Source organism: Leopardus geoffroyi, chromosome A3, assembly GCF_018350155.1.
Source record: "Leopardus geoffroyi isolate Oge1 chromosome A3, O.geoffroyi_Oge1_pat1.0, whole genome shotgun sequence".
Classification (NCBI taxonomy): Eukaryota; Metazoa; Chordata; class Mammalia; order Carnivora; family Felidae; genus Leopardus; species Leopardus geoffroyi.
In genome coordinates, this window is record NC_059336.1 from 108,311,144 (window position 1) to 108,337,205 (window position 26,062).

General features: G+C 38.2%; 1 protein-coding gene across 3 annotated transcripts in view; it reads left to right on the plus strand.

The window, feature by feature from the left end:
- The window catches only part of MAP4K3 (mitogen-activated protein kinase kinase kinase kinase 3), a 205,493-nt gene that overhangs the window by 53,952 nt on the left and 125,479 nt on the right, over positions 1-26,062 (plus strand). For all 3 annotated transcript variants that reach the window (XM_045447057.1, XM_045447058.1, XM_045447059.1), the window contains exon 2: positions 13,040-13,097. In XM_045447057.1, coding sequence (XP_045303013.1) covers positions 13,040-13,097 — 58 coding nt within the window. The remainder of the gene's footprint in view (positions 1-13,039; positions 13,098-26,062) is intronic.

The following is a 26,062-nucleotide window of genomic DNA, read 5'->3' on the forward strand; positions in this document are numbered from 1 at the left end:
ATGTAAGTTAATCTCTCTTTCTTGAGATGAGATTTAATGAGACGGGATGGTTTTAAGATGTCTCTTAATCTCTTTCATGTCTTTTATTTCTTTGGCTTTCTTTCCTGATTCAGATCAGTCATTTTGTTTACTGATTCTTCCTCTGTGTCTACTCCAATTAGGTTTTTAATTTCAAGGATTATATATTTTTTCCCCAGAAATTCTATTAGGTGTTTTTTGTTGTTTTTTTTTTTTTTTTTTTCCTGTCTGCCTACTCATTTTTGTTAGCCTCTTATTTCTGGCCTATATATTCAATATTTTATTTCTGTACATTTTTATTTTATTTTTTGAGAGTGGGAGAGGGGAGGGGCAGAGAAAGATAGGGGATCCAAAGCCGGCTCTGTGCTGACAGCAGTTAGCCCAATGTAGGGCTTGAACTCACAAACCATGAGATCATGACCTGAGCCCAAGTCAACCACTCAACCAACTGAGCCACCCAGGTGCCCCAATTTCTGTAAACTTTTAAGGCATACCTAATTGTAATTTTATATTATATATCTGTAAATTCCAAAATTTGAATTTCTTGCAGGTTTAATTCTGTTTTTTATAGCTTTTGCTGCTGTGGTAGTTTGTTTCCTTTTGGTTTGATAATTTTGTTAATTTCCTATTTGGATAATAGTCATATTTAGGGATCTTCCTGGGATGTGGGTTGAAGGTATGTTTGACTTCATGCAGAGAATTTGTTTCTCTTTCTGACAGGTGCCTTGCATTACCACCAACCTAGAAACAGCTGAAATTCCTTTATTGGCTTGAGGCCCTGGTCCTTGTAAGAAGTGTAAATTTATACTTAACTGAGAACAGGCTTGTAATAATTTTCACTGGACCCCATTCCAGTGAAGTCCTGATTCATATGGTTGTGTTTTTATTTGCTCTCTTTGTTAGTGGCCAGACATGCCCAGCCCCCTCACTGAAGGGTGTGGCCTTTCACAGGTATTGCTGGTTTTAAGTAGTGGTCTCAGTTCCACCTTTCATCACATCTAATAAAAATCAAAATTCAAGTCTCTCTATATTTTTTTTTTAATTTTTTTTTAATGTTTATTTTTGAGAGAGACAGAGACAGAGTGCAAGTGGGGAAAGGGCAGAGAGAGAGGGAGACACAGAATCCGAAGCAGGTTCCGGACGCGGGGCTCAAACTCACAAGCTGTGAGATCATGACCTGAGCTGAAGTCAGTCGCTCAACTGACTGAGCCACCCAGGCGCCCCTCAAGTCTCTATATTTGAAGTTTGAGCTAAGATCATGGTTTTAGCTCTTGCGCACCACTCTAATTTCATTAAATAAACACATTCAACAGATATTTTTGCTGTCTGTGGATTTCTTGTGAGTTTAGCAGTGCATTTAAAAGAGTATTTGTTGTGGGGCGCTTGGGTAGCTCAGCTGGTTAAGTGTCTGACTCTTGATTTCAGCTCAGGTCATGAACTCATGGTTCCTGAGCTTGAGCCCCATCTTGGGCTCTGAGCTGAGCCTGGAGCCTACTTGGGATTCTCTCTCTCCTTCTCTCTCTACCTTTCCCCCCTGCTCTCTCAAAATAAAGACTTTACTTGTTGTATCTTATTTGCTTTATCTAGGTATTTGTAATGTGAGGGATTCTCATGTCTCAGCTAATGTATTTCCAAAAGCAAAAACCTCAGGTAATTTCTGTTTACACTGGGGTTTGAGCACCACTGGGCCAGAGATGCTGCTGCTGTTGCTTCTATAATGGGAAGTTGGAATTTGGTTATCTGCACCCTTATGTTTTCCCAAACTCAATGCCACTGTTAAGTTTTAACCGTATTAGTAGTTAAATTGACATTTGTAGTCTGCCATTGAAAAACGTTACTGATACAGAATAAGCCCACTTTGAATTCTGAATTAAACTTTGAAGTATAATTTATTATGTTGCCTTTTATCATGTACAGATTATTTTCCACTACATGCAGTCATTTGCTAAGTGCATTTTTTTTTAAATGTTTATTTTTGAGAGACTGGGAGAGAGCACAAGTGGGGCAGGGGCAGAGAAAGAGGGAGACAGAAGATTGCAAGAGGGGAGCTGCGCTGACAGCAGACAGCCAGAGGCAGGGCTTGAACTCCTGGACCATGAGATCATGACCTGAGCTCATGACCTAAGCTGAAGTCGAACACTTAACCAACTAAGCCCTCCAGGCGCCCCTGCTAAGTGCATTTTTCACAAAAAGTTAGCATGATAGTCCTAATCTGTTTGTTTGTTTTTTTTTTAATTAGCACCATATAGTCCCAGAAATTTAGATCTTTAAACATCTGGTTTTAAAGGGGCACCTGGGTAGCTCAGTCAGTTGAGCGTCTGACTCTTGATTTCAGCTCGGGTCGTGATCCCAGGGTTGTGGGATTGAGCCCCGTGTGTGGCTCCATGTTAAGTGTGGAGCCTGCTTGAGATTCTCTCCTGCTCCTTTCCCATTCATGCTCTGTCACTAAAATAAAACAAAAAATTTTTTTAAAAATCTGGTTTTAAGAAATAAAGAGCGATTTAAGGTGATTCTGGAAAATAGAGGCTATTGTAAAGATAACGTGTGATATGAAACTGGAAAGTTGTCAGGAACTCAAGGCAGCTTTGGAGATCTGTTCCTTTCTCATGGTCTCTTATAATTTTTTCTGCGCCTTTGTTCTATTCTCTGTTCTTTATTAACTATCTCTTCATAGTATCTTTTCTACTTCTTCAAATCTTTACTTTGCCAAAGGTCTTGCTTGCTAAGATACTGGCATAATTTTATGGCATAGTTTTCACACTGGGTTACATTGTGTAGTGGTACTGTTTCTCAGGATTTCCAAGTTCACACTTTTTAGACCTGTGATGTCTAATATAGTTGTCACTAGCTACACATGGCCATTAAAATGAAAATAATGTGTTGGATCTGTATGCTGTTAACTGTAAAACACTGATGAAAGATACCAGAGAAAACCTAAACAGAGATTGGTGTTCATGGATTGGAAGACTACATAGTAAAGATATCAGTTCTCTCCAAATTGATTTATAGATTTAATGCAATTCCAAATAATCCCAGCAGGATTAAAAAATATATATACAGACAGGTCGATTCTAAAATGTATAGGGAAAGGCAAAAGACGTTGAATAGCTGAAGCAACTTTGAAAAAGAAAAAGAGGAATCACATAATAATTGATTTTTAAGACTTTTTGTAAAGCTACAGTAATCAAGACTGCATGTAGTATTAGTAAGGGATAGACACAAGATCAGTGGATCTATATAGAATCCAGAAATACACCCACACAGTATAGCCAACTGATTTTGACAGAGGTGAAAGGCAGTTCAATGCAGGAAGGATAGTCGTTTCAACAAACAGAACAGTTGGACATATTCCTGCAAAAACAAAAAACCTCGACCTAAGTGTCCCACCTTAAATAAAAATTAAAGTAAAATGTATCAAATCTAAATGTAAAACTTTTTTAGAAGAAAGCATAGGAGAAAATTGGGATTGAGCAAAAAGATTTTTTTGGACATGACACCAAAGCACAATCCATGAAAAAAAATAGTGGATAAATTAGACTTTATAAAAAATATAAACTTTTACTCTCTGTATTAGTTTACTAGGGCTGCCATAACAAAGTACCACAGATTGGGAGGCTCAAACAATTGAAATTTTATTTTCTCGCAGTTGTGGAGACTGGAAATTCAAGATCAAGGTGTTGGTAGAGTTGGCTTCTCCTCAGTCTCTCCATGGATTTCAGGTGGCCACCTTCTTGCTGTTTCTCACATGGTCTTTTCACTGTGCGTGCACATCTCTGGATCCCTTCCTGTTCTTGTAAGAACGCTAGCCCTGCTGGATTAGAGCCACCCGTATGGCTTCATTTAACCTGAATTACCTCTTTAAAAGGCCTGTCTCCAAATACAGTTACATTCTAAGGTATTGGGGGTTAGGACTAAAACATACGAATTTTAGGAATGAATGCACACAATTCAGCCATAACACTCTGCAAATGATGCTATTAAGAATGAAAAGAACTTGTATCTGGAATATATAAAGAACTCTCAAAACTCAACAATACGAAAATAAACATCCCAATTAAAACATAGGAAAAAGATTAGAACACACTTCACCAAAGGATGGCAAGTGAGCACATGAATAGATATTCAACATCATTAGCCATTAGGGAAGTGCAAACTGAAACCACCACGACATGCCATTACACACTTGTTAGAATGGCCAAAATTAAAAGTACAATACCAGTTACTGGCAAGGATGTAGAACAACTGGGACACTCATAAATTGCTGCTGGAAATGGACAATGGTACGGCTACTTTAGAAAGAGTTTGATAGTTTTTACAAAGTTAAACATATACCTATCATATGACCCAGTTTCACTCCTGGGTATTTTTGTAACCCGTACTCAAATTTCTAGGAAGCTTGATTCATAGTCACCAAAAAACTAAAACTAGCTAGTATGTCCTTTCACTGGTAGTGGACGAATGGTGGTATATCCATACAATAGAAAACTACTAAAAAATGAGAAGAAACGAACTAATAGTACATGCAGCCACTTGGTGAAAGAAGACAGTTTCAAAAAGTGACATGATGATGGGCACCTGGGTGGTTCAGTCAGTTAAGCGTCTGACTTTGGCTCATGGTTCGTGAGTTTGAGGCCTGCGTCGGGTTCTGTGCTGACAGCTCAGAGCCTGGAGCCTGCTTCGGATTCTGTGTCTCCCTCTCTCTCTGCCCCTCCCCTGCTCATGCTCTGCATATCTCTCAAAAATAAATAAACATTAAAACTTTTTTTAAAAAGTTACATAATGTTTAAATTTATATGAAATTCTTGAAAAGACAGAACTGTAGTGGCAAAGATCCAGTCAGTGGTTGCCAAGGGTTGGGGGAGGCAAGAATATAACTTCCAAGGGAGTTTTTGCAGTAATGGAACTTTTTTGCTTCTGGCTGGTGACGATGGTTATACAAGTGTATACATGTGTTGAAACTACTAGAACTATGTTTTTTAAAGTTGATTTTTTCCAGTTATAAGCTAAATAAATCCTGGGGATGTAATCTACAGCATGTACTACAGTGATCACAGTTCTGTATTGTATATTTGGAAGATGGTGAGAGAATAGTTCTTAAAAGGTCTCATCACAAGAAAAAAGAACTTTTAAGTGTGTGTGGTGGTAGATGTTAACTAAATTTATTGTGGTAACCAGTTTGCGGTATGTACATATATCAAGTTATGTTGTACACCTGAAACTACTACATTTTAAATGTAGTAATGCCTCAGAAAATTAAAACTCCCAAATCTAAATATTATACTGTATGCACAAATATATAAAATTCAGTTTTTCAGTTGTACTAGACATATTTTAGTTGATCGATAACTACATGTGGCAGTCTATTTATTGCACAATGCAGATACAGAACATTTCCATCAATGCAGAAAGTCCTGTTGGACAACGCTGTTGTAGAGTGAGAGTCAGCCAGTTTTTCCTGTAAACAACCCAATAGTAGGTCTTTCAGGTACTTCATATGGTCTCCTTCTCAACTACTCAACTCTACCATTGTATTGTGAAAGCAGCCATAGACAGTACTTAAATGAACATGGCTGTGTTCTAGAAAAACTTTATAAAAATGGACCTGTTTCAAATCAAGAAACAGACTCTTAACTACAGAGAACAAATAGGTGGTTACCAGAGGTGAGGTGAATGGAGGGGATGGGTGAAATAGGTGAAGGGGATTAAGAGTACACTTTATCATAATGCGCACTGAGTAACATACAGAACTGCTGAATCACCGTATTGTGCACCTAAAACTAATAGAACACTGGAATTAAAAAAAAAAAAAAACGGATATGTTTGCTGACCCCTATGTTAGAGAATCTGGCCTATATCCTTTCTTCATGTCAGCTCAGGGTTTACTGGTGGAGTGACCTTGTGTTTTACCATTCAAATTAAATAAAAATTTAATTATAATTTTGAGAATGAAAGTGGGCACTATTAAGAATTCTGTTAGGACTTAGGCATAAACTAGGAGTGTCCTAAGCAAACCAGGGACTGAGATCACTCTGGCTATCAGTCTTCTGGTGTATTTAGTTGTCCTTGTGGTAGGCTCACACTTGTTCAAGTAACTGGAAAAGCAGTCAAAACTATTCCTTCAGCAGGGATTGTGGGTTAGCCATCTCCCTCTGTAAGGGAGTATTTATTTGGGAGGTACCCTGAGGCTTGGCCCTCCGTTTACACTCAAAATAGCCCGTGTTTTCTGTCCCAGTGCCCTTGCTCATGCTTTTCTTTCTATGCCCTCTTTCCCATCCCTCTTCTGTGTTTGTTGTTATCCAGCCCATCTTGCAAACCTCTGATTAAATGGTAATCTCCTTCATAAAGCCATCCCTGTAACACCCCTTTCAGACTTAGAAGTTGGTATTTATTTTATGAAACTCATGGCACAGTGCTTTATACCATGTCTCCAGACCTGGTGGGACGTCAGAAGTACCTCAGTAGCTTTAAGTACAGATTTACGGTTCCTGTCTTAAATCTGTTGATTGAAAACCAGTGGTGGTGTTTTGTTGTTGCTGTTGTTGTAGCTAGTTTAGTATATGGGATCTGTTAATTTAGACTTAAATTATTCGATGTAAACATTGACCTTTGTAAGGAACGTTAGAAATAGCCTTTTTTCACTTTCTTGTTTTTATTTTTTTTTTTAATTTTTTTTTTAACGTTTATTTATTTTTGAGACAGAGAGAGACAGAGCATGAACGGGGGAGGGTCAGAGAGAGAGGGAGACACAGAATCTGAAACAGGCTCCAGGCTCTGAGCGGTCAGCACAGAGCCTGACGCAGGGCTCGAACTTACCGCGAGATCATGACCTGAGCCGAAGTCGGACGCTCAACCGACTGAGCCACCCAGGCGCCCCATTCACTTTCTTGTTTTTAAATTGCGGGAACATAATTGGGAAGAAGACACAGGGAAATCACTTGCTCAGATCCCATTGCTAGTTACTGGCAGGACTAAACTTCACATATCTTCACTCCCATTTCTGAACCTTTCTTCTTTATATTCATGTCAGACAAACCTTTCTAAGGTGGAAGCTTTGAATACCTGGAAGTGCTTGGTCATAGTCGATGGTCAGATTATTTTATTGGTAGTGATGGTGTCTAACTCACTTTATATAGTATGTAGCATACTTTTTGCTTCTTAACGATTGCTTCTGGGTTATGTTGTTTACTCCCACTCTCACACTCAAGGGATATTTTTCTGATAGTTGGAGACGGTGCAGTAGTCAGCATGAAATTATCTCGGAAAAATCCTTTTCCAAATTCCATCATGAATGGCCTCTAAAAGGCTGACTGAACCAGGCTGACTTCTGGGATACCTTTGAATCATAACAGTTTGCAAAATCCCCTCTAAACTGAGACCAGTTCTAGATCTGTAGGACTTTCCTAACCAGGCCCACTCCCATTTGAGTAAGGTTACCCAGGATCTTTGGGAGTGTGTGTGTTTGGGATGTCCAAGCCAGAATAGAGATAGGGAAAAAGGCATGGGGGAAGTGATGATGACCTAAGCTGAGCTTTAAAGGATTATCTAGGAGTTAGGCCCAGGAAGGAGTTGGGGCAAGCATTCGTCTCGGCAGTATGTTCCAAAGGGCAAACGTGTGGATAGCATTGGGGAATGGCAAGTTGTTTAGTTTGGCTGCAGCACAAAAATGCAAATTAGGAAGTGACGGGGGCAATATAGTAGAGAGTTTTATAGTTAAAATGCTGTATTTCTCAACTAGATACACGCACACAAAAGAATGAAATTGGAGTTCTGGACGCCATGCCAAAATTCACTCAAAATGGATCATAGACCTAAATGGAAGAGCTAAAATTCTAAGATGCTTAGAAGAAAAGATAAGAAAAAATTTTTTGTGACCTTGGGCTAGACATTAGTTTTTTAGCTGTAACACCAAAAGCACAAGCAACAAAAAATAAATTTAAAAACTTGATCAAAACTAAAACCTTTTGTGCTTCAAAGAACACCATCAAGAAAATCAAGACAATCCACAGGTTGGGATTAAATATTTGCAAATCATGTAACTGATAAGAGACTTACATCACAATCTATAAAGAATTCTAGGTCAGTAATAAAAAGACAACACAAAAATGGGCAAAAGTTGAATATGACATTTCTCCAAAGAAAATATTCAGATGGCCAATGAGCATAAAAAGATGCTCAACATCATTAGTCATTAGTGAACTGCAACTCAGACCACAATGAGATACTACTTCACACCCACTAGGACAGCTGAAATAAAAGCCATAACAACAAATGTTGGCAAGGATGTGGAGATATGGAACCCTTGTGTATTGCTGGTGACAATATAAAATGGTGCTGCCACTTTGGAGAAACGTTTGACAGTCCTTCAAAAAGCTAAACATAGAGTTGCCCTGTGATTCGGCACTTCCCCTCTTAGGTCTGTCTGTACCCAAGAGAATTTGAAACAAAAATGTGTACTCTAACATTCATAGAAGCATTATTCATAGAAGCCCCAAAATGGAAACAGCCTAAATATCCTTCAGCTGACAAATCGATAAATAAATTGTGGTACTTCCATACAGTGGAGTATATTCAGTAACGAAAGGAATCATGCACTGATACACAATACATCATGAGTGAACCGGAAAATGTTATGCTCAGTGAAAGAAGCCAGTCACAGAGGACCACATTTTGTATAATCCTATTTTTATGAACTATCCAGAGTAGTCAACTCCATAGAGGTAGAAAGTAGACCAGTAGCTGTCAGGAACTGGGAGGAGGAGGAATAGGGAGTGACTGCTAATTGATTGGTGTAGGGTTTCTTTTTGGGGTGATGAGAAGTTCCAAAGTTAGAAAGCAGTGATGGTTATGAAACTGTGAATGTACTTAAAACCACTGAATTGTATGCATTGAAAGGGTAAACTTTATGGTATGTGAATTATATCTCAATAAAAGCTGTTATGAAAAGTGTTGTAATTAGTGAAAAATTTAAATTCTCTGACAAGGAATTTGAGATTTGTCTTTATAAAAAGGGTTCCTTCCTTCCTTCTTCTTTCCTTTCCTTCCTTTCCTTCCTTTCGCACAGGAGTTGGGTAGGAGCAAAGAGAATCCCAAGTGCAGAGCCCTGTGCAGGGCTAGATCTCACCAACCGCAAGATCATGACCTCAGCCCAAAGCAAGAGTCAGATGCTTAACTGACTGAGCCACCTAGGTGCCCCTTGAATTTTGTCTTTAAAGCAATGGTGTGTATTCCTGAAGAGTTTTTCGTTCAAGAACAACATGATCTGAATATCACTTTCAAAATAAGTGAAGAATGGTGGGCAAGCCAATGATGTGGCAGACAACTCCTAGGTCTAGATGCTAAGAATACTTATCCTCAGTTTTCTGCCCTGAGCAAGTCTGAAATTTTCACATTATTGATACTGAATTGAAAATTTTTAACTTTAGGGGTGCCTGAATGGCTCATTCAGTTGAACGTCTGACTCATGATTTGGCTCAGGCCATGATCTCATGGTTTGTGGGTTTCAGCCCTGCATCAGGCTCTGTGCTGACAGTGCAGAACCTGCTTGGAATTTTCTCTCTCCCTCTCTCTCTGCCCCTTCCCCGTTCGTACTTTCTCTCTCTCTCAATATAAGTAAATAAAACTTAAAAAAAAAATTTTTTTAACTTTGTACATGGCAATATTTTATAATATTTACCTTGTTCTCATTTTCTTTCTAATAAATTGCTCTGGGTGATTGCAAAAAGATTAGTAGTTGCAGAGTATAGGACATAACTATTACTTTTTATATTTAACTCAGTATATAATCTTGACCATTGTAAATGTAGAGACAGCAAAACATGATTTAGCTAGAAGACCAAGAATTTTTATTTTTTTATTTTTATTTTTTATTTTTTTTGAGAGCAAGCGAGTGAGCGCAGGAGCTCGTATGCAAGCAGGGGAGGGACAGGGAGGGAGAGAATCTTATGCTGGCTCCATGCAGGGTGTGGAGCTCGATCCACATGGGGCTCAATCTCAGGACCCTGAGATCAAAGAATCTGACACTTGCTTAATCAACTGAGCTTACCCAGGAACCCCAAAACCAAGATTCTTGATGAATCATAATGCTTTAAAGACTTTTTGTTAATAAATGTCTGTCTGCTGCGTTTTGATGCAGAAAAGCTCAGAAATTCAACTTGTCTGGGTTTTTTGTTGTAATTTTTCTTTTTGTGAATTACCTTAGTTCCGTCAAATAAAGTTACATACTGGAAAATATTTCAGAAGGTAAAAAAAAGTAGTAATCATTAGGTGTCTTCTGTTTTTTTGTTCATTCTAAAGAATCATAATTTTAAGGACTCGTTTGTTATCCTTAAAATTCTGGAATGATTTAAATTTTGAAAAATTATATCTGAAGTCACGCCTGTAGTAAACATTGACTTCAGTCTGATAAGTGCTACTGATAGTTTGCTGTCCCAGTTTCTCTGTTAAATATGTGCTGGTGTTAACTATTAGTAAATCTGTTTTTAGAAGAGAGTTGTACATTGTGTCCAGTAGCCATTTTGGACACTCTCTGTAACTTGTGTTGTCAGTAGACACTGTGCCCTCTTGTGGTCAATTAGGAACAAAATTTCAGCTATAAAAAATCATCCTGGCTTTCTGTCAGTTCATATTCTCTCTGCTCTTCTGTAATGGAATCACCCATACTCTGATTTTCTTCCTTCCTTCCTTCCTTCCTTCCTTCCTTCCTTCCTTCCTTCCTTCCTCCCTCCCTCCCTCCCTCCCTCCCTCCCTCCCTCCCTCCCTTCCTTCCTTCCTTCCTTCCTTCCTTCCTTCCTTTCTTTCTATGTTTATTTTTGAGAGAGAGAGACAGAGACAGAGAGACAGAGCATGAATGGGGGAGGGGCAGAGAGAGGAAGACCACAGAATCCGAAGCAGGCTCCAGGCTCGGAGCGTGCCCAGTGCGGGGCTCAAACTCATGAACCGTGAGATCATGACCTGAGCTGAAGTTGAACGCTTAACCAGCTGAGCCACCCATGCGCCCCTGAATTTCTTTGGGTGAACAGAAAACAAAACCATGGCAGGATTTTTAAATGGAGAATTGAGAAGTGGGGAGAGTAGCATCTTGTCTTAGTTTATTTGGAGAAGTTCTAGAAAAGATGGGGGTTAGAGGACAGAGTGTCTAGGGGGAGCCTGACAGGGCAGGTTCATGAAGTGTGAGGAGAAAAAGCAAGTAGTTGTGATAATGTTTGAGAAGATTTATGAGTCCTGTTTTTGTGATATACCTGAGTATTGTACAGGTACACTTTGCTGGCCCTTCACAAAATGCTCCCAGAATGGTGTTCTGATTTTATTTCTGTTTCAGTGTGTGTGTGTGTGTGTGTGTGTGTGTGTGTGTGTGTGTGTGTGTGTGTTTGTGTGTGTGTGTGTATCTTATTCAAGAGAAGGGAATGAGCACTTATCTAGCACTATATTGAAATGTCTATCTCATTTAACAGAAACTAAGTTTAGTTTGAAGTAACTGTTCAAATCTGTTTTGTACTGCTTATAATAAGTTGGCCATGGTAAGTGTTCATTGGTTATGGGAATTTTTTCAGAAGGAATGAATTTTCCCTACAAATTTCAGTTAAAATTTTTTCTTAATTTATATGGGGAGATCTCTCTTTTATAAAAATATTTATTTAAGTAATCTCTGCAGTCTTCGTGGGGCTCAGATTCATAACCCCTAAGATCAAGAGTCACATGCCCTTCCAATTCAGCCAGCCAGGCACCCCAGTAGGGGGAGATCTTTTTAATACCTTTGAGTTAAAAGGTTAAATTTTATATTTCAGCAATGGCCGTGCCCCATATCTACCTTCCTAGATTATCATCTGACCTTTTTAATGCCCCAGTATTCTTAGAAGGGTTCTATTGTTAATGCTGCTATCATTATTTGTAGATGATTCACTGATCTTCACCAATCCATTAATAAGAAAGTGTTGTGGGGTGCTTTGCTGGCTCAGTTGGCAGAGTGTGTGATTCTTTATCTTGAGGTTGTGAGCTCAAGGCCCACATTGGGTGTATAGATTAGTTAAAAATAAATAAAATTAAAAAAAAATGAGAGTGTTGCAGTTCAGCTCACAGGACTGTATATTTCTGTGATCAGTGAATTGTGTGTATTGATCTTCATTGGCTGATATGAAAGTTAAGTTTTGGTGAGCAGTTTTATGTAACAGTTATAACAGTTGCAAGTATTTTGAAAGTTCTGATCAAATTATAAAACATTTTAAGTTGACAAAGAATTACTGCCATTTGCATACAAATTGAAAAGACAGCTTCAGCTTATTACATAATTACAGTTGTAAATACCAGCAATTTAATGTTATTGATTGATCTCTTAAATAATTTTTATTTTTAATATATGGCTTGTGAAATATACTTGATTTGTACTGAACTGCACTGAATTGATTGTACCATCAGCTGTGTTTAAACAGATGCGCGGGGGGGGGCTGTTTTTATATTTATATTATTATATACTTATAAATTATTAGCTTTTCATATTCTCAGATTTTTAAGATTAAAAGTTTAAGGCTAGTTAATGAATTCAAAATTTTAAATGGACTTAGAATGAATGGCAATAAAGTGTAATGCTTCAAAGCTCAGACTCTGAAATCAGTCTTCTTGGATTAGAATCATTACTGTTGCTTACTAGCAATATGGCCTCGGCAAGTTCTTTTACTTGTCTGTGCTTCAGTTTTGTCATCTGCAAAGTGGATATAATATTAGTACCTACCTCATAAGATTGTTGTGAGGATAAATGAATTAATAAAAAATACTTAGGACAGTGCCTGGCACATCCTGAAGTCTCTGTATGTGTTAATTATTATTATCACTGTTATTAAATTTACACTTGAATTAATGTTGGCATTCATTGTAAAGAATATATTGTTTGCTTTGTAAATATAAACCCCTTTTACAGTTCTTGCATTAAAAATTATCTCTGTATAACTGAAAATAAACAAACTAAAATGACATTTATAAAGTTTTTCATGAAAACTTTTTTTTACAGTTATTTTTTCTTCTCTTTTAGGCACGGAATGTTAACACTGGTGAATTGGCAGCAATTAAAGTAATAAAACTGGAACCAGGTATACTGAAATTTGATGTTTCTTATTGCTGTAAGCCACTGCATATCTTTAAGGCTGATTTTAATGATGTTTGGTCAGCATTTTCTGATTGTTCCTAACATCTGGGAAATAGAACTGGGGTCTACTCTTTCCTCCTCCTCTTTGAGTTCTGTAGACACCTGACTCAGTTCTTCTTGAAAAAATAACTCATAATGGGGGGAGGAGGAGAACTCCTGAAGAGACTGTTCCTTCTAACTCAGTTGAGCTAACTTGTCACCAGTCTCTAGTGCTGTTTTTCTAGGTTAGCACTGTCCTATACTGAGAGGGCATTGTGATGCCAGGGGGAAAACACTGAACTGAGATGGGAGTGCCTGTAGTCCAGTTCTTTCTGTCCCACACTCGTGCTGTGTGAACTTGGGCAGGTAGCTTCTCTGGGTCTCCTCTGTTTTCTCAGTAGACCTAACCCTCCCATTTTATGAGTCATTAATATTGTAATACTAGTTACCTTCCAACTTGAGCAGCTTATTGTAGAGCCCCTAGATGACTCTGCTTTTTTTTTTTCTGCTTCAGCTATATTTTCTCTCTGAAATCCCCTACCCTTTACAAAACCCATGTCTTTCTGAGCTAACTACATACCCTTGTTTATCCTCTCTTAAAAGTCCTTCTTTGGGGCGCCTGGGTGGTTCAGTTGGTTGTGCGTCTGACTTTGGCTCACGTCATGATCTCGCGGTTCGTGCTCTGGTGCTGACGGCTCAGAGCCTGGAGCCTGCTTCAGATTCTGTGTCCCCGTCTCTCTGCCCCACCCCTGCTTGTGCTCTGTCTCTCTCTGTCTCTCAAAAATGAATAAACAGTAAAAAAATTTTTTTAAAAATCCTTCCTCTTTTTTTCTCTTTTCTATCACAAACAAGTAGTTGTGCTAAGTGTCTAGACTGAGTTCCACAGTGATGGTACTGCCTTTCTGATGACTTCCTTCACAACAAATTGATAATACATGAATTTGGTAAAAACAGGTTTTATTCCTGGTGTGAGCAGAAATCCATTTGGTAGTTTTTTTGTTTCTGTTTTTGTTGTTTCAAGGAGGGCATTTTTTTTTTTTGAAAAGTCCAGATAGTAAAGTATTTTAGGCTTTGTGGACCATATGTGGTCTCTGCATACAGTTACCCCTCTTTCCTCCCTCTCTGTCTCCTTTCTCCCCCTAAAATGTAAAAACCATTCTTAGCAAACCAGGCCACCTGCAGCTGTAGTTTTCCTGCCCTTGATTTAGATCATCAGTAGACTTTTTAGAAGTGCCATTAAGATGAAATTTAAGGATGTGTTGATGGATTGTGATCAAACCACACTTAAATATAATGAATGAAAAAATACTTTCTTAGTTACACATATTTACAGATTTTGTATAGTGTAATTAATACTCTAACATACAAGATAGTTTTTTCTTTGAATCTCCTCTGTTTTTTAGGGGATATTTAAAGTTGGTGAAATCTGAGGTAAAAAAAAAAGTGAAGATTTGGCATTTGAAGCAGGGTCTTCATTTGTAATCAGTAAGGAGTGGCTCTGTTATTTGATGAAATCGTCTCTAATTAGAAGCAGTTTGTACATACATCATTCCTTCCAATCAGTTTAGTGTTTCCTGTTTCAGGTCTTCCTGCCTCTGCTCTAAGAGCACTTAACCACATCTGTATTGTCATTCTAGAAATGCCTTTCTTTGTTCCAAGGCTTTTGGTCAAGTTTGTGTCCATAGCACTGAACTTAGTGTCTGGTACACGATACCTGTTCAGTACCTCTTAAAACTTCCTTTAAAAAATTAGGAACTTGAAAAATCTTTCTGTTCATCAAGTCCTTTGTTTTCTGATTAATGCAATTATTCTGTTGTTACGATGTGAATCTTAAACTGTCATGCATATGTTGATCATTGTTTTAAAAGTAGAAAATACAATTAAATAAAAAGAAGAAAAATCATTCATGTTCTATCCAGAGATAACAGGGTTATTATCATGTATATGTTACTACATATACCTTAAGTTTACTTAACATTGGATTCCCTACCTAGATCTTCATAGAAGCCACCTGACTTTGAATACTTTAATTTCACATTATCACTTGTTGGTGAGCTTGAAATATATGGCCCGGTGTTTAAAAACACAGGTCTAAAGCCAGGCTACTTTGATTGTAGTCCTGGCTTTGCCACATTGCTTAAGCTTTCTGGTTCTGTTTCTTGATCTCTAAAATGGAACTAATAACAGTAGCTTCCTCTTAAGGCTGTTGTAGGGATTAAATGAGCTAATATATCTAAAGCACTTAAAACAGTGTCTGGAACAAAGTACCGTAGTACCTTCTATAGTAAGTAGCTGTTATTACTACTAACAGTACTCCAGTTCTCGAGATACGACCAACCATATTCCATCTATACCCACCACTCTCCTTCTCCCATTTGTAATTTTGAATGAGACCCCAAATATCAAATCATTAATATTTCAGCATGTATGGCTAAAGGATAAGAACTCAAAGTATAACCACAAACAGGAACCCTTACAGGAACATAAAATGGTGCATCTACTTTGGAAAAACAGTTTGGCGTTTTTCTTAAAAAGTTAAACATTAAGTTGCCAAGTGACCCAGCAGTTCTTCTCTTGTGCATCTGCCTGCACAGCTTTCACATACAAGTTCATAGTAGCATTATTCACAGTAGCCTGAAGTTGAAAAGAACTGCCCATCAGCTGGTAAATGAAGAGACAAAATATGTCTATAAAGTGAAATACTATTCAGCAATAAAAACAAACTGCTGATGGATGCAATGACATAAATGAACCTAAAAACATGCTAAGTGGAAGGACCCAGACACGAGAGACCACACAGTATATGATTCCTCTTATGTGAAATGTTCAGAAGAGGCAAATCTGTAGTCAGAAAGTGGATTAGTGGGCTGGTGTGTGTGTGTGTGTGTGTGTGTGTGTGTGTGTGGACTAACAGTTAATGGACATGAGGAATCTTACTGGGGTAATATTCTAAACTGGTTTACAGTAATGGTTGCACACCTTCGTAGATTACTAAAAATACTATTAAATTGTACTCTTGATATGGATGAATTACATGATTTTAAAATATGCCTCAGTAAAGTGATCAAAATATATAACCACAATACCATTGTTGTCTTTCAACAACACTAATAAGTTTCCTAATAACAAGTAAGTCCCACGTACTGCAATTAGTTGATATGTCTCAAATTTCTTTTATATTTGTATATTCCTTCTTTATCTCTCCTTTTTTTAAAAAAAATCTCTTCTTTTTCCTTGCAATTTTTTGTTGAAAAAAAACTAGGTTATTTGTCATGTAGAATTATTCCCTCAGTCTGGATTTTGCTGATTGCCTCCCTGTGGTGTCATTTAATATGTTCTTCTGCGAATTGGTAGTTAGCCTGAGAGGATTGATAAGATTCAGGCTAGATTTGGAATATGGTGGAGGGAGACAACTTCATGGTGGCATGCTTACATTTTTCTAAATTAAAATTCTGATGGACTGTCTATGATTTTTGGAAAAACAAAAACCAAATCTGAAATACTTAAGTGTATGTAATGAAGAATTACATCCAAGTTTGTTATTTTGTTCCTTGGTTTTTTTTTGTTTTTTTGTTTTTTTGTTTTTTTTTAAGCAGCTGATATCCAGTTTGAACCTGACACTAAATGAAGACTTATTCAGACATGTGTACAAAATTGTTTGCTTAAATATGAAGTTAGTGTGTTTATGTCACTGGGGCTTACAGTCTTATTCATGTGGCTTTAATTTATATTTGGTTTCCTTAGTCATCCTTTGATTAACCAAAGCCTGTAACTTTTTTTTAAACTTTTCGTTTGAATTCCAGTTAGTTAACATAGAGTGTAATGAAAGTAAAAAAAAAAAAAAAATACAATTAAATAAAAAATAAGAAACTAAGCATCATTCATCATTCTACCAACTGTGTGAACCCTGTCAACAAATACAGTTAAATAAAAAGAAGAAACTAAGCATCATTTGTCATTCTTCCAGGTGTATGAACACTGTCAACTTCTGATGATTCTCTGGATTTTCTTGTATGTTTATATACAAACACCCACACATACATAAACATATAGGAACCACACAGTTATGTAGACCACAAAGGGCTGGTGGAAGTTCAAAGATTGGCAAGAGTACACGACTGAGATTGGCTTAATTTGCTTGCCTGCCATGAACCAGTGAACAGGCACCACAGAGGACAAGTAAGATAAGGATGCACGTGAGTGGACATGGCTCACCGGGGCGTCCCCAGGTCCTCGCAGAGGGTGGGCTACACTGGTGGTCTGTGCAGTGAGTAATTTGTCAGCCACAAAACCTAGTTTGCCATCATTTATGCTTTCAGGCTTGGAGAGTGACATCATCTGTAGTCAGCAAGTGGTGCAGCTGCTGTTAGAAAAGGCAATTATTTGTTGTGACACTGTTCTGTGCTTTTGTGTTCCATTTCTTGCAGTGTCCTCGGACCTGTAGCAGGCCTGGCCATCGCCTGCCTTACATGTAAACACATGTATGTGTATATGAGTACACTTTATTCATATAAAGGACTTATTTTGTGTATTCGCTTTTCATTTGAAAAGCATTTCATGAATATTTTTCCATGTTAACATTTTTATGCCAGTGGTTTTTTAGCTGGCTGTATAGTAGTTGGTTATATAAATCACATTTACTTACTCAGTCCTTAATGATTGTAACACATAAGTTTTCACGGTTAGAAACAGCATTACTGTGTATCTGCGAGGATATCTTTTGTTTTTATACATGATGATTTTGTCATGATGAATTCATAGCTGGTCAGAAGATGTGTCCATTTTTAAGAGTTACGATATATACTAGGAAGGTTGTGCCTGAAATTTCCTGTTTTTTTCCCCCTATACTTTTGCCCACAAAGGGTATCATTAAAATAAAATCTTTACTATTGGGCAGAAATTGATACCTGTTAATTAATTGGCATTTCTTTGTCTTCTGGTAATTGGATTTTTTTTGTGAAGAACTTGTTCATGTCAGTTATTTAACAGAAATGTATTCAGTGTCTACTATGTTCCAGTCTATGGTCTCACTGTCCGGCAAAGAGTGGTAAAGAAGGCAGGCTCGTACCCTTGAAAAGCTTATATTTTAGTTCAAAGAGACAGTAAACATGTGGTGAAACATGTAAACAAATACTTTATGAACTAAAGTAAGGTAATGTTGAAAATAGTGTGGTCATGGGAGGCCTCTCAGAGCAGATGACATTTGGGTTGAGACTTGAATGATGAGAAGATGACAGTCCCGTGACAGGCGTGGGGAAGAGCATTCCAGGAACCAAGATTAGGTGCAGAGACAAGAATGAGTGCAGCGTGGTTGAGGACAGAGAGAAGGCCTATATGGCTGGATCATTGTGAGCCAGCGGACGTATGAAACGAAATGAGGTTGGAAAGCTAAATTACAGGTGGCCTTGGGGACTGTAGTAAAGAGATTAGATTTTATTTGAAGTGTACTAGAAAAACTTTTAAAGAATTTTTGACATCTGAGCAATGAAGTGGTACCATAAGTACTATTAGTGAAATGGAGAAGACTTAAAGGGTGGATGGAATCAGTAATCCTGTATGTTTTATTAGTAATTCTGTATTTGTTATGTGTGTTTTAGACATCTGTTAGATGACCAATTGCACATGTTAAATAGGCAGTTTGACATATGCATTTGAAGCTGTGGGAGAAGTTAGGTTAGAGATACAAATTTAAGGGTCCTTGGCATATAGGTGGTAGTTGAAGCTGTGGTAGTGGATGAGGTGCCATAGGAAGAAAGTAGAGAGAAGAGAAGGCTGTCTGGCTGAGGTTATAACCCTGGATGACTGCAATATTAGAGGCCTGCCAGACGGGAGAACCCAGCTAAGAGAACTTGAGAACAGCTAACAACTTAGGAGAAATACCTGCTGGGTGTTTTGTCTTGGGAGCTCAAGGAAGAAAGTCTTTCAGGAAGGAGGGAGATGAAACTGTCGGATGATGCTGAGAGATGTGGAGTAAGATGAGGATGGAGACTTGAACATTGGTTTTGGAGACTTGGACAAACATCACATTGGTGGGCTGCTCGAGCAAGTTAAGGGGAGAATGAGAGGAAAGGAAATGAAGGTAGCAGGAAGGATCCACCTCTCAAGGCCTTTTGCTGAAAGGGTAGCAGAGAAATGGGGCATTAGCTAAAGCGGGACCTGGGGTTATGGAGGGTTTGTCTAGAATAGATAATGGTAAGTTATGTTTTGTGCCATTGAGAATAAACCAGTAGAGAAGAAGAAATTGATGTTGTGGAAGATACTGCAGATAACTCCAGGAATAAAGTATGAGAAAATGAAAAGAGGTAGGATCCAAGGTATAAATCTGAGAGCAAGGAGAAATGATTCATTTTAATAGATAAGGCAGAGGACAAGTATATGCATGTTCGGTGGTGGGGTTGATAGTGGGAAGCTTACCTGATTGGGCCCATTTTCCTTTTGGAACTATAGGGCATGGTTATCAGCCCAGAGTGAGAGTTGGAGGGTGTACTGGAGATGTAGTGCTGGAGGTAAAATACGTGAAATAGTCTCAGGGACTGGAAAATGATACATAGAGTAGGATGGTCTGGCATTGATCAGTGACCCATTGAAATATGAAGCTGTAAATTTGTACTCTGTAGATGTTGCTATGGTACAGGGGAAAGGAAAGCTGAGGTGTATCATTGTAATTTTGCTGGCAGGTATAATGGAGGGAGAGAGGTCTGTCTCAGGAGTTAAGGGTGTTTGTAAAGGAGTGGTTATATTGCTGGTTCATGGAGTCTGGGCAGAGAAGGACAGGAAAGTGGTATGGATAGTAAAAAATGATAAGCTCAATGAGAACAGTCCTTGAGATTGGAAAATTGTTGGAATGGGAGAACTTTAGTCAGTCATATGGAAAGATTGGATGACCTGAATGGGATACTTGAAATAGAGGCTTTAAAGGTGGTACATTGGAGGGGCACCTAGGTGGCTCAGTCGGTTAAGCGTCCGACTCTTGGTTTTGGCTCACACGATCTCTTGGTTTTGGGAGTTGGAGCCCTGCGTTGAACTCTGCGCTGGTAGCACAGGGCCTGCTTGGGATTCTCGCTCTTTCTCCACCCCACCCCCTTTGTACTGTCTGTCTCTGTCTCTCTGAAATAAATAAATAAACTTAAAAAAAATAAAGGTGGTGCATTGGAGCACTTGGGTGGCTCCGTCGGTTAAGCATCTGACTCTTGGTTTCAGCTCACGATTGGTGGATTTGAGCCCCACATCAGACTCTGCTGATGGGGCAGAGCCTGCCTGGGATATATTCATTCTCTCTCTCTCCCTCTCTCCCTCTCTCCCTCTCTCCCTCTCTCCCTCTCTCCCTCTGTGTGTGTGTGTGTGTGTGTGTGTGTGTGTGTGTGTGTCTCTCTTCCTCTGCCTCTTCCTCTTTCTCTTTCTCTCTCTCCATAATCAACATTAAAAAAAAAATCTAATTTAAAAAAATATCTAAGGTGGTATGCTTATGAAGGATGATGAGATGCCCATGTGAATAGGGTGGGGCTGAAATAGAGATTGTTATAGCTGAGCAGTTCATGCATCCAAGAGGCCTGGGTGTTTTGATGATCATTTATGAGGATGTCGAGGTCATGAAACATGAGTGAAGTAGTGATGAGCCAGGTGCCACAGTGTCAGTGTGTGAGGGAGAATGGCTAAGAATTCCAGAAATGCAGCTACAAGGAGTAGGAGGTGATACCCTGTGACAGCAGCCGCTTCAGGAGAGGCTGGGCTTAGAAGGAGAAAAGGGGAAGGGGTATTTGGAAGCAACAGCGAGGACGGAGGATATCCACCCCGCTTCTAGGTCCTGCAGGACGTGAGCAAATTTCTACACCCTGAGAGGACTAAAGAGGAAGCAGCATCCTAGGGGAAAGCCAGCTTTCAGTTAGAATGTGAAGGTGAAGGGAGCCTGAAGAAGGGCTGGAGGATGAAGAGGAGGTCCTAATGACCTGTGAGATCAAAGGATGCCCATTTTTCTATGGAGATACCTGTCTTTTATTGATTGATTTTTTTTTAATAGAGAACACTTCTGGGGTGTCTGGGTGGCTGAGTTGGTTAAGCGTCCAACTTTAGCTCAGGTCATGATCTCACGGCTCTTGAGTTCGAGCCCCACATCGGACTCCGTGGCTCTGTGCTGCCGGCTCGGAGCCTGGAGTCTGCTTCAGATTGTCTGCCTCTCCCTCTCCCTCTGCCCTTCCCCTGTTTGTACTCTGTCTCTCTCAAATATACGTAAACATTTTTTAAAAATTAAAAAAAGAACACTTAAAAAATATTTATTTATTTATTTTGAGAGACAGAGGGAGGGAGAGAGAGTATCTGAAGCAGGTTCCGCACTGTCAGTGTGGAGTCAGACTCAGGGCTTGAACCCACAAACTGTGAGATCATGACCTGAGCTGAGGTCAAGAGTCTGATGCCTAACTGACTGAGCCACTCAGGCGCCCCTATTTATTGATTTTTTTTTAAAAAGTCTTTTTCTATGACAGATTTTAATCCTTTGGTAAATTGCAATTTTTTTTTCTAGTATGCCTTTAAAATTTTGATGACTTTTGGATACAGGTAAGTTTTTAATTCATATGTAGCTAAACCTATCACTATTTTTCTTTATGCTCTGAAGGTCTTGCTCATTCCCCTTGTTTATTTTTATGTGTGTGCATATTTTATATTCACTTGACTATTATTGTACTTTTTTCAATATTTAAATCTTTGATCCATGTGGAATTACTGTGGTGTATCACCTGAAGTAAAGATCGAACTTGATTTTTTTTTCTTGCATAATTAAGTTAAGCATCTTAGTCCTTCAGTATAATTGGGTCTGTTTTGGGCTTTCTGTTTTAATTTAAGGAATTGCCTATTTTGTTGCTAATGCCACACTGAAACTAGATTTTATTTTATTTATTTAAAAAATTTTTTTAATGTTTCTTTTTGACAGAGAGAGAGAGAGAGAGAGAGAGAAAACATGAGTGGGGGAGGGGCAGAGAGAGAGGGAGATACAGAATCCAAAGCAGGCTCCAGGCTCTGAGCTGTCAGCACAGAGCCCAATGCGGGGCTCGAACTCACGGACTCCGAGATCATGACCTGAGCCTAAGTCAGACGCTCAACCAACTGAGCCCCCCAGGTGCCCTCTGAAACTAGATTTTAAAATAATACTTGTTCTTGAGGCAGATTGATTCAAACAATATTTTTATAGGATTGATAGTGGTATATGTTTGGACAGAGATAAATAATGTATTCAGTGACAGTGGAAAATAACAATATAGGTAAATTTTCTAAAATCCTCCTTTAAATTGCAAAAATTATTTTGACTGTTGTTTGTAAGTATTTCTTAAATGCACTTATCTCAAATAGCATGCTGAGAGCAGTGTACTCACCATGATGTAACTGATAGTTATAAGTTAAATCCTCAACACCTCATGACAGAGAAATGTTGCCTCCCAGAGAAAGGCTCTCAGCGGCATTTTTTCCTATCGTTTGGTGTCACTTCTTGCTTGTTTTTATCAATAAACATTTACTGACATGCATTAAGATAAATGAAAAGACACAGTTCTTGATTTTGAAGTGTCAGCCCCTTATATCTGCCCCCTTTATCTGCTGTTTCTTTTGCATTGTTGGCCAGGAGATTGGACAGTTAGATTTGTTAAAATGGCATTTACTGAAAAAGTAAATAATGCTATGAGTTTATCAGAAGAACTTTCCTTTGAGCTTTGAGTCCTCTCTTTTGCCTGATCAAGTTACTTTTTGTCCATGCCTGGTTCTCATTTATGTTCTGAAAAGTTAATTACTAAATAAGTGCTTAGTTTGTAAGTCTAATTGTTATTTTGGAAGAGTTTCTGTGATGGGTAGCAAGAATCAAAGAGTGGTATGATGGTGAAGGAATAATGGTTTAGAATGTCAACTTTGGATCCAGAGTCCTTTGGTTGTAATTGAGGCTCCATCACAGTAAGCGCCATGACCTTAGCAAATTACGTAACCTGTTTTTATACTCTCCTGCAAAGTGGGTATAGCTAGTACTTCCTATTCATAGGGTTGTTGTGAAAATTAAGTATTTTAATACATTTAAAGCATTTAAAATAGCTATTATTTTTATTAATAGAGACTTAAAATTTTTAAAGTATAATTTCATGTATTGTGAAATTGAAATTAATAAAATTAAGTAAGCTATTATGTTTTCTTTCATTCTAGGAAACAAATGCAATAACTGATTTCTTAAACTGTCTGCTGACTTAATACTATCCCTTATTATTCTCCTCTGTCCCAACACACACACACACACACACACACACACACACACACACACACACCTTAAACACAGTAGAGCTCCTTAGAGACATTTATGCACTTTGAGTTAGATTTTTCTTTGTGATAATCTGGGGGCTGTGGAATAAAGCAAGCTTGGGAAATTATTTCCTTAAGCTTGTTTTCTTTACAGTGACTACTCAAATGCAATGAAACCAAGTTCTAGAATTGCCTTTTTTGAACTTAAATATTCTGTCCAGAGTAGGCTATAGAATCCTTGGTGAAGGTGGCTTTTTTTTTAAATTATAACCTTGAGACTTTGTATAGTTCTAGGCACATAAATGCTCAGTAGGTATGTTATTGAATGAGTACTAGTGATCAGCTATTTTAAAAAAAATTTTTTTTTGTTTATTTTTGAGACAGAGAGAGACAGAGCATGAACGGGGGAGGGGCAGAGAGAGAGGGATACACAGAATCGGAAGCAGGCTGCAGGCTCTGGGCCATCAGCCCAGAGCCCAACGCGGGGCTCGAACTCACGGACCATGAGATCGTGACCTGAGCCGAAGTCGGACGCTTAACCGACTGAGCCACCCAGGTACCCCAGTGATCAGCTATTTAAGTGTCAGACACTGATACTGTCAGATACTAGAAAGGCTAGAATTTCCAGAATGATGATTTTTTTTAATGCAAAAACATTTTTTGATGTTAAAAAAAAAAAAACCATGCTTATGAGGTCAGTTGCTAAGGTTCTTATACTTTGCCGAAAAAGTAACTTTATAGTCTTTTCTAGGCTACCCATCCTAATTTCTGGAGAAAATGGAGAAAAGCTTTTATTATTTGCAAGATAAAATCAAGTCAGTCTCATGATAAATAAAATTCTTTTTAAAAATTTTAATTTCAGTATAGCTAGCATACATATATATACCAATATATATAGTGTTATATTAGCTTCAGGTGCACAATGTAGTGATTCAACAATTCTCTGTGTTGCTCTGTGCTCATCGTGATAAGTGTACTCTTAATCCCCTTCACTTGTTTCCCCCATCTCCCACCCATATCTTCCCTCTGGTAACCATCAGTTTGTTTTCTATAAGTAAGAGTCGGTTCTTTAGTTTGTCTCTTTTTTTTTCTGTTTTTTGTTTCAGATCGATCCTTTAATATGTACATGTTTAGTATTAAAATTAAGTCTATGTCATCTATGTAAGTGGCATTGATAGGCTCTGAAATGCTGGCGGGGAAAGTACAGCTATCATATTAGGTTTGTTTTGTTTTCTATGTCAGAGGAGGTATAGGGGAGATTTTGGCAACATAATTCAAGTACACCCAGAAATGTAGGAAATGATGATATGCAGAACTTGGTTTAACAGGAATTCACTTTCTTATTAGTGTTTTTCCAGATGGTGGAATTTTTCTTCTGAAATTCACATACCCACATAACAATAACAATAATGGTGATAAAAGTCACAGCGACCACTTTTTGAACATTTGCTGACGGCTGCATGCCAGACTCTATACTAAACTCTTCATATGCATTGTCTCCATCCTCAGAGTAACACCTTGCAGTAGGTATGGTATTATCATCCCCATCTCACAGATGTAGAATAGAGGCACAGAAAGGTTAATTTGCCTTAGGGCTTTGTAACAGTGAAGCAAATTCAAATCCAGGTTTGTGTTTTTTCTAGAGCCTGTGCTATTGTGTATATTGCCTTACAGATACTTCATGGAATGTTGAGAATAATTCCTGGTTCTCCAGCAATGTTCTTTGAAAGTTTTGCCTCTTTATTGAACCCGTGTTCATTTATTTTTAATTAACTAAAAATTTTTATGTGTTTTATTTAAGGTAATTGCAGAGGATAGAAAAAATTATAAGAACAGTACAAAGAATTTTGCTATTTCACCCAGATTTCTCAATACTCAATTTATTATTTTTGCTATATCCTTTCCTACATTAAAAGATAGACTCTTCCCCTGAATACTTTAGTGTGTATTTCCTTTAACGATGAAATGGCATTGTCTTACATAAGAGTACAGTGATCAAAATCAGGAAATTAAGACTGATACGATGCCTATTATTTAAACCCCAGACCTTACTCAGATTTTGTCAGTTGCCCCAATAATACCCTTTGAAGGCAAAAGAAAATCCAAGATGATGTGTTGCATTCAGTTCCAGGTCTCTTGAGTTGCCTTTAATCTGAAAGAGTTCTTGAGCCTTTGTTTTGGATTCTAGGTACAGTTACTGCTACTGAAGTATCCTTGTTACTAGGCTGCCTTAAGGGATGGAGTTGGGAAATAGAGGTCCCATGTATGTGCACACACGAATATGGATTTACCCACACCTCCCCCTCCCTTCTACCCATATGATTGTCTAAAACCAATACCAGTCTAACACCACACGGTTCATTTTCTCCTGTTCATGTTTGTAACTCTCTTCTCCAATAGAGAAACCTAGTTTCCATTATCCACAGTATATTCATTCCTTTGCTTAATCCTTGAACACAGAAGTAATTTCAAAATTGTTAATCCATATCTCTTTGAGAAATCAACTACTAACTAGAAGTCACTGTTCAGAGTTCTGTTTATCTTTAGAACATATACTGTTCTCATGTTTGGTTCCCTACCACCCTTACCCTTTCATAGTGTTTATGCTATTCATTTGAAGTCTGTGTGGTGTATTAATTTCCTAGAGCAGCCATAACAAAA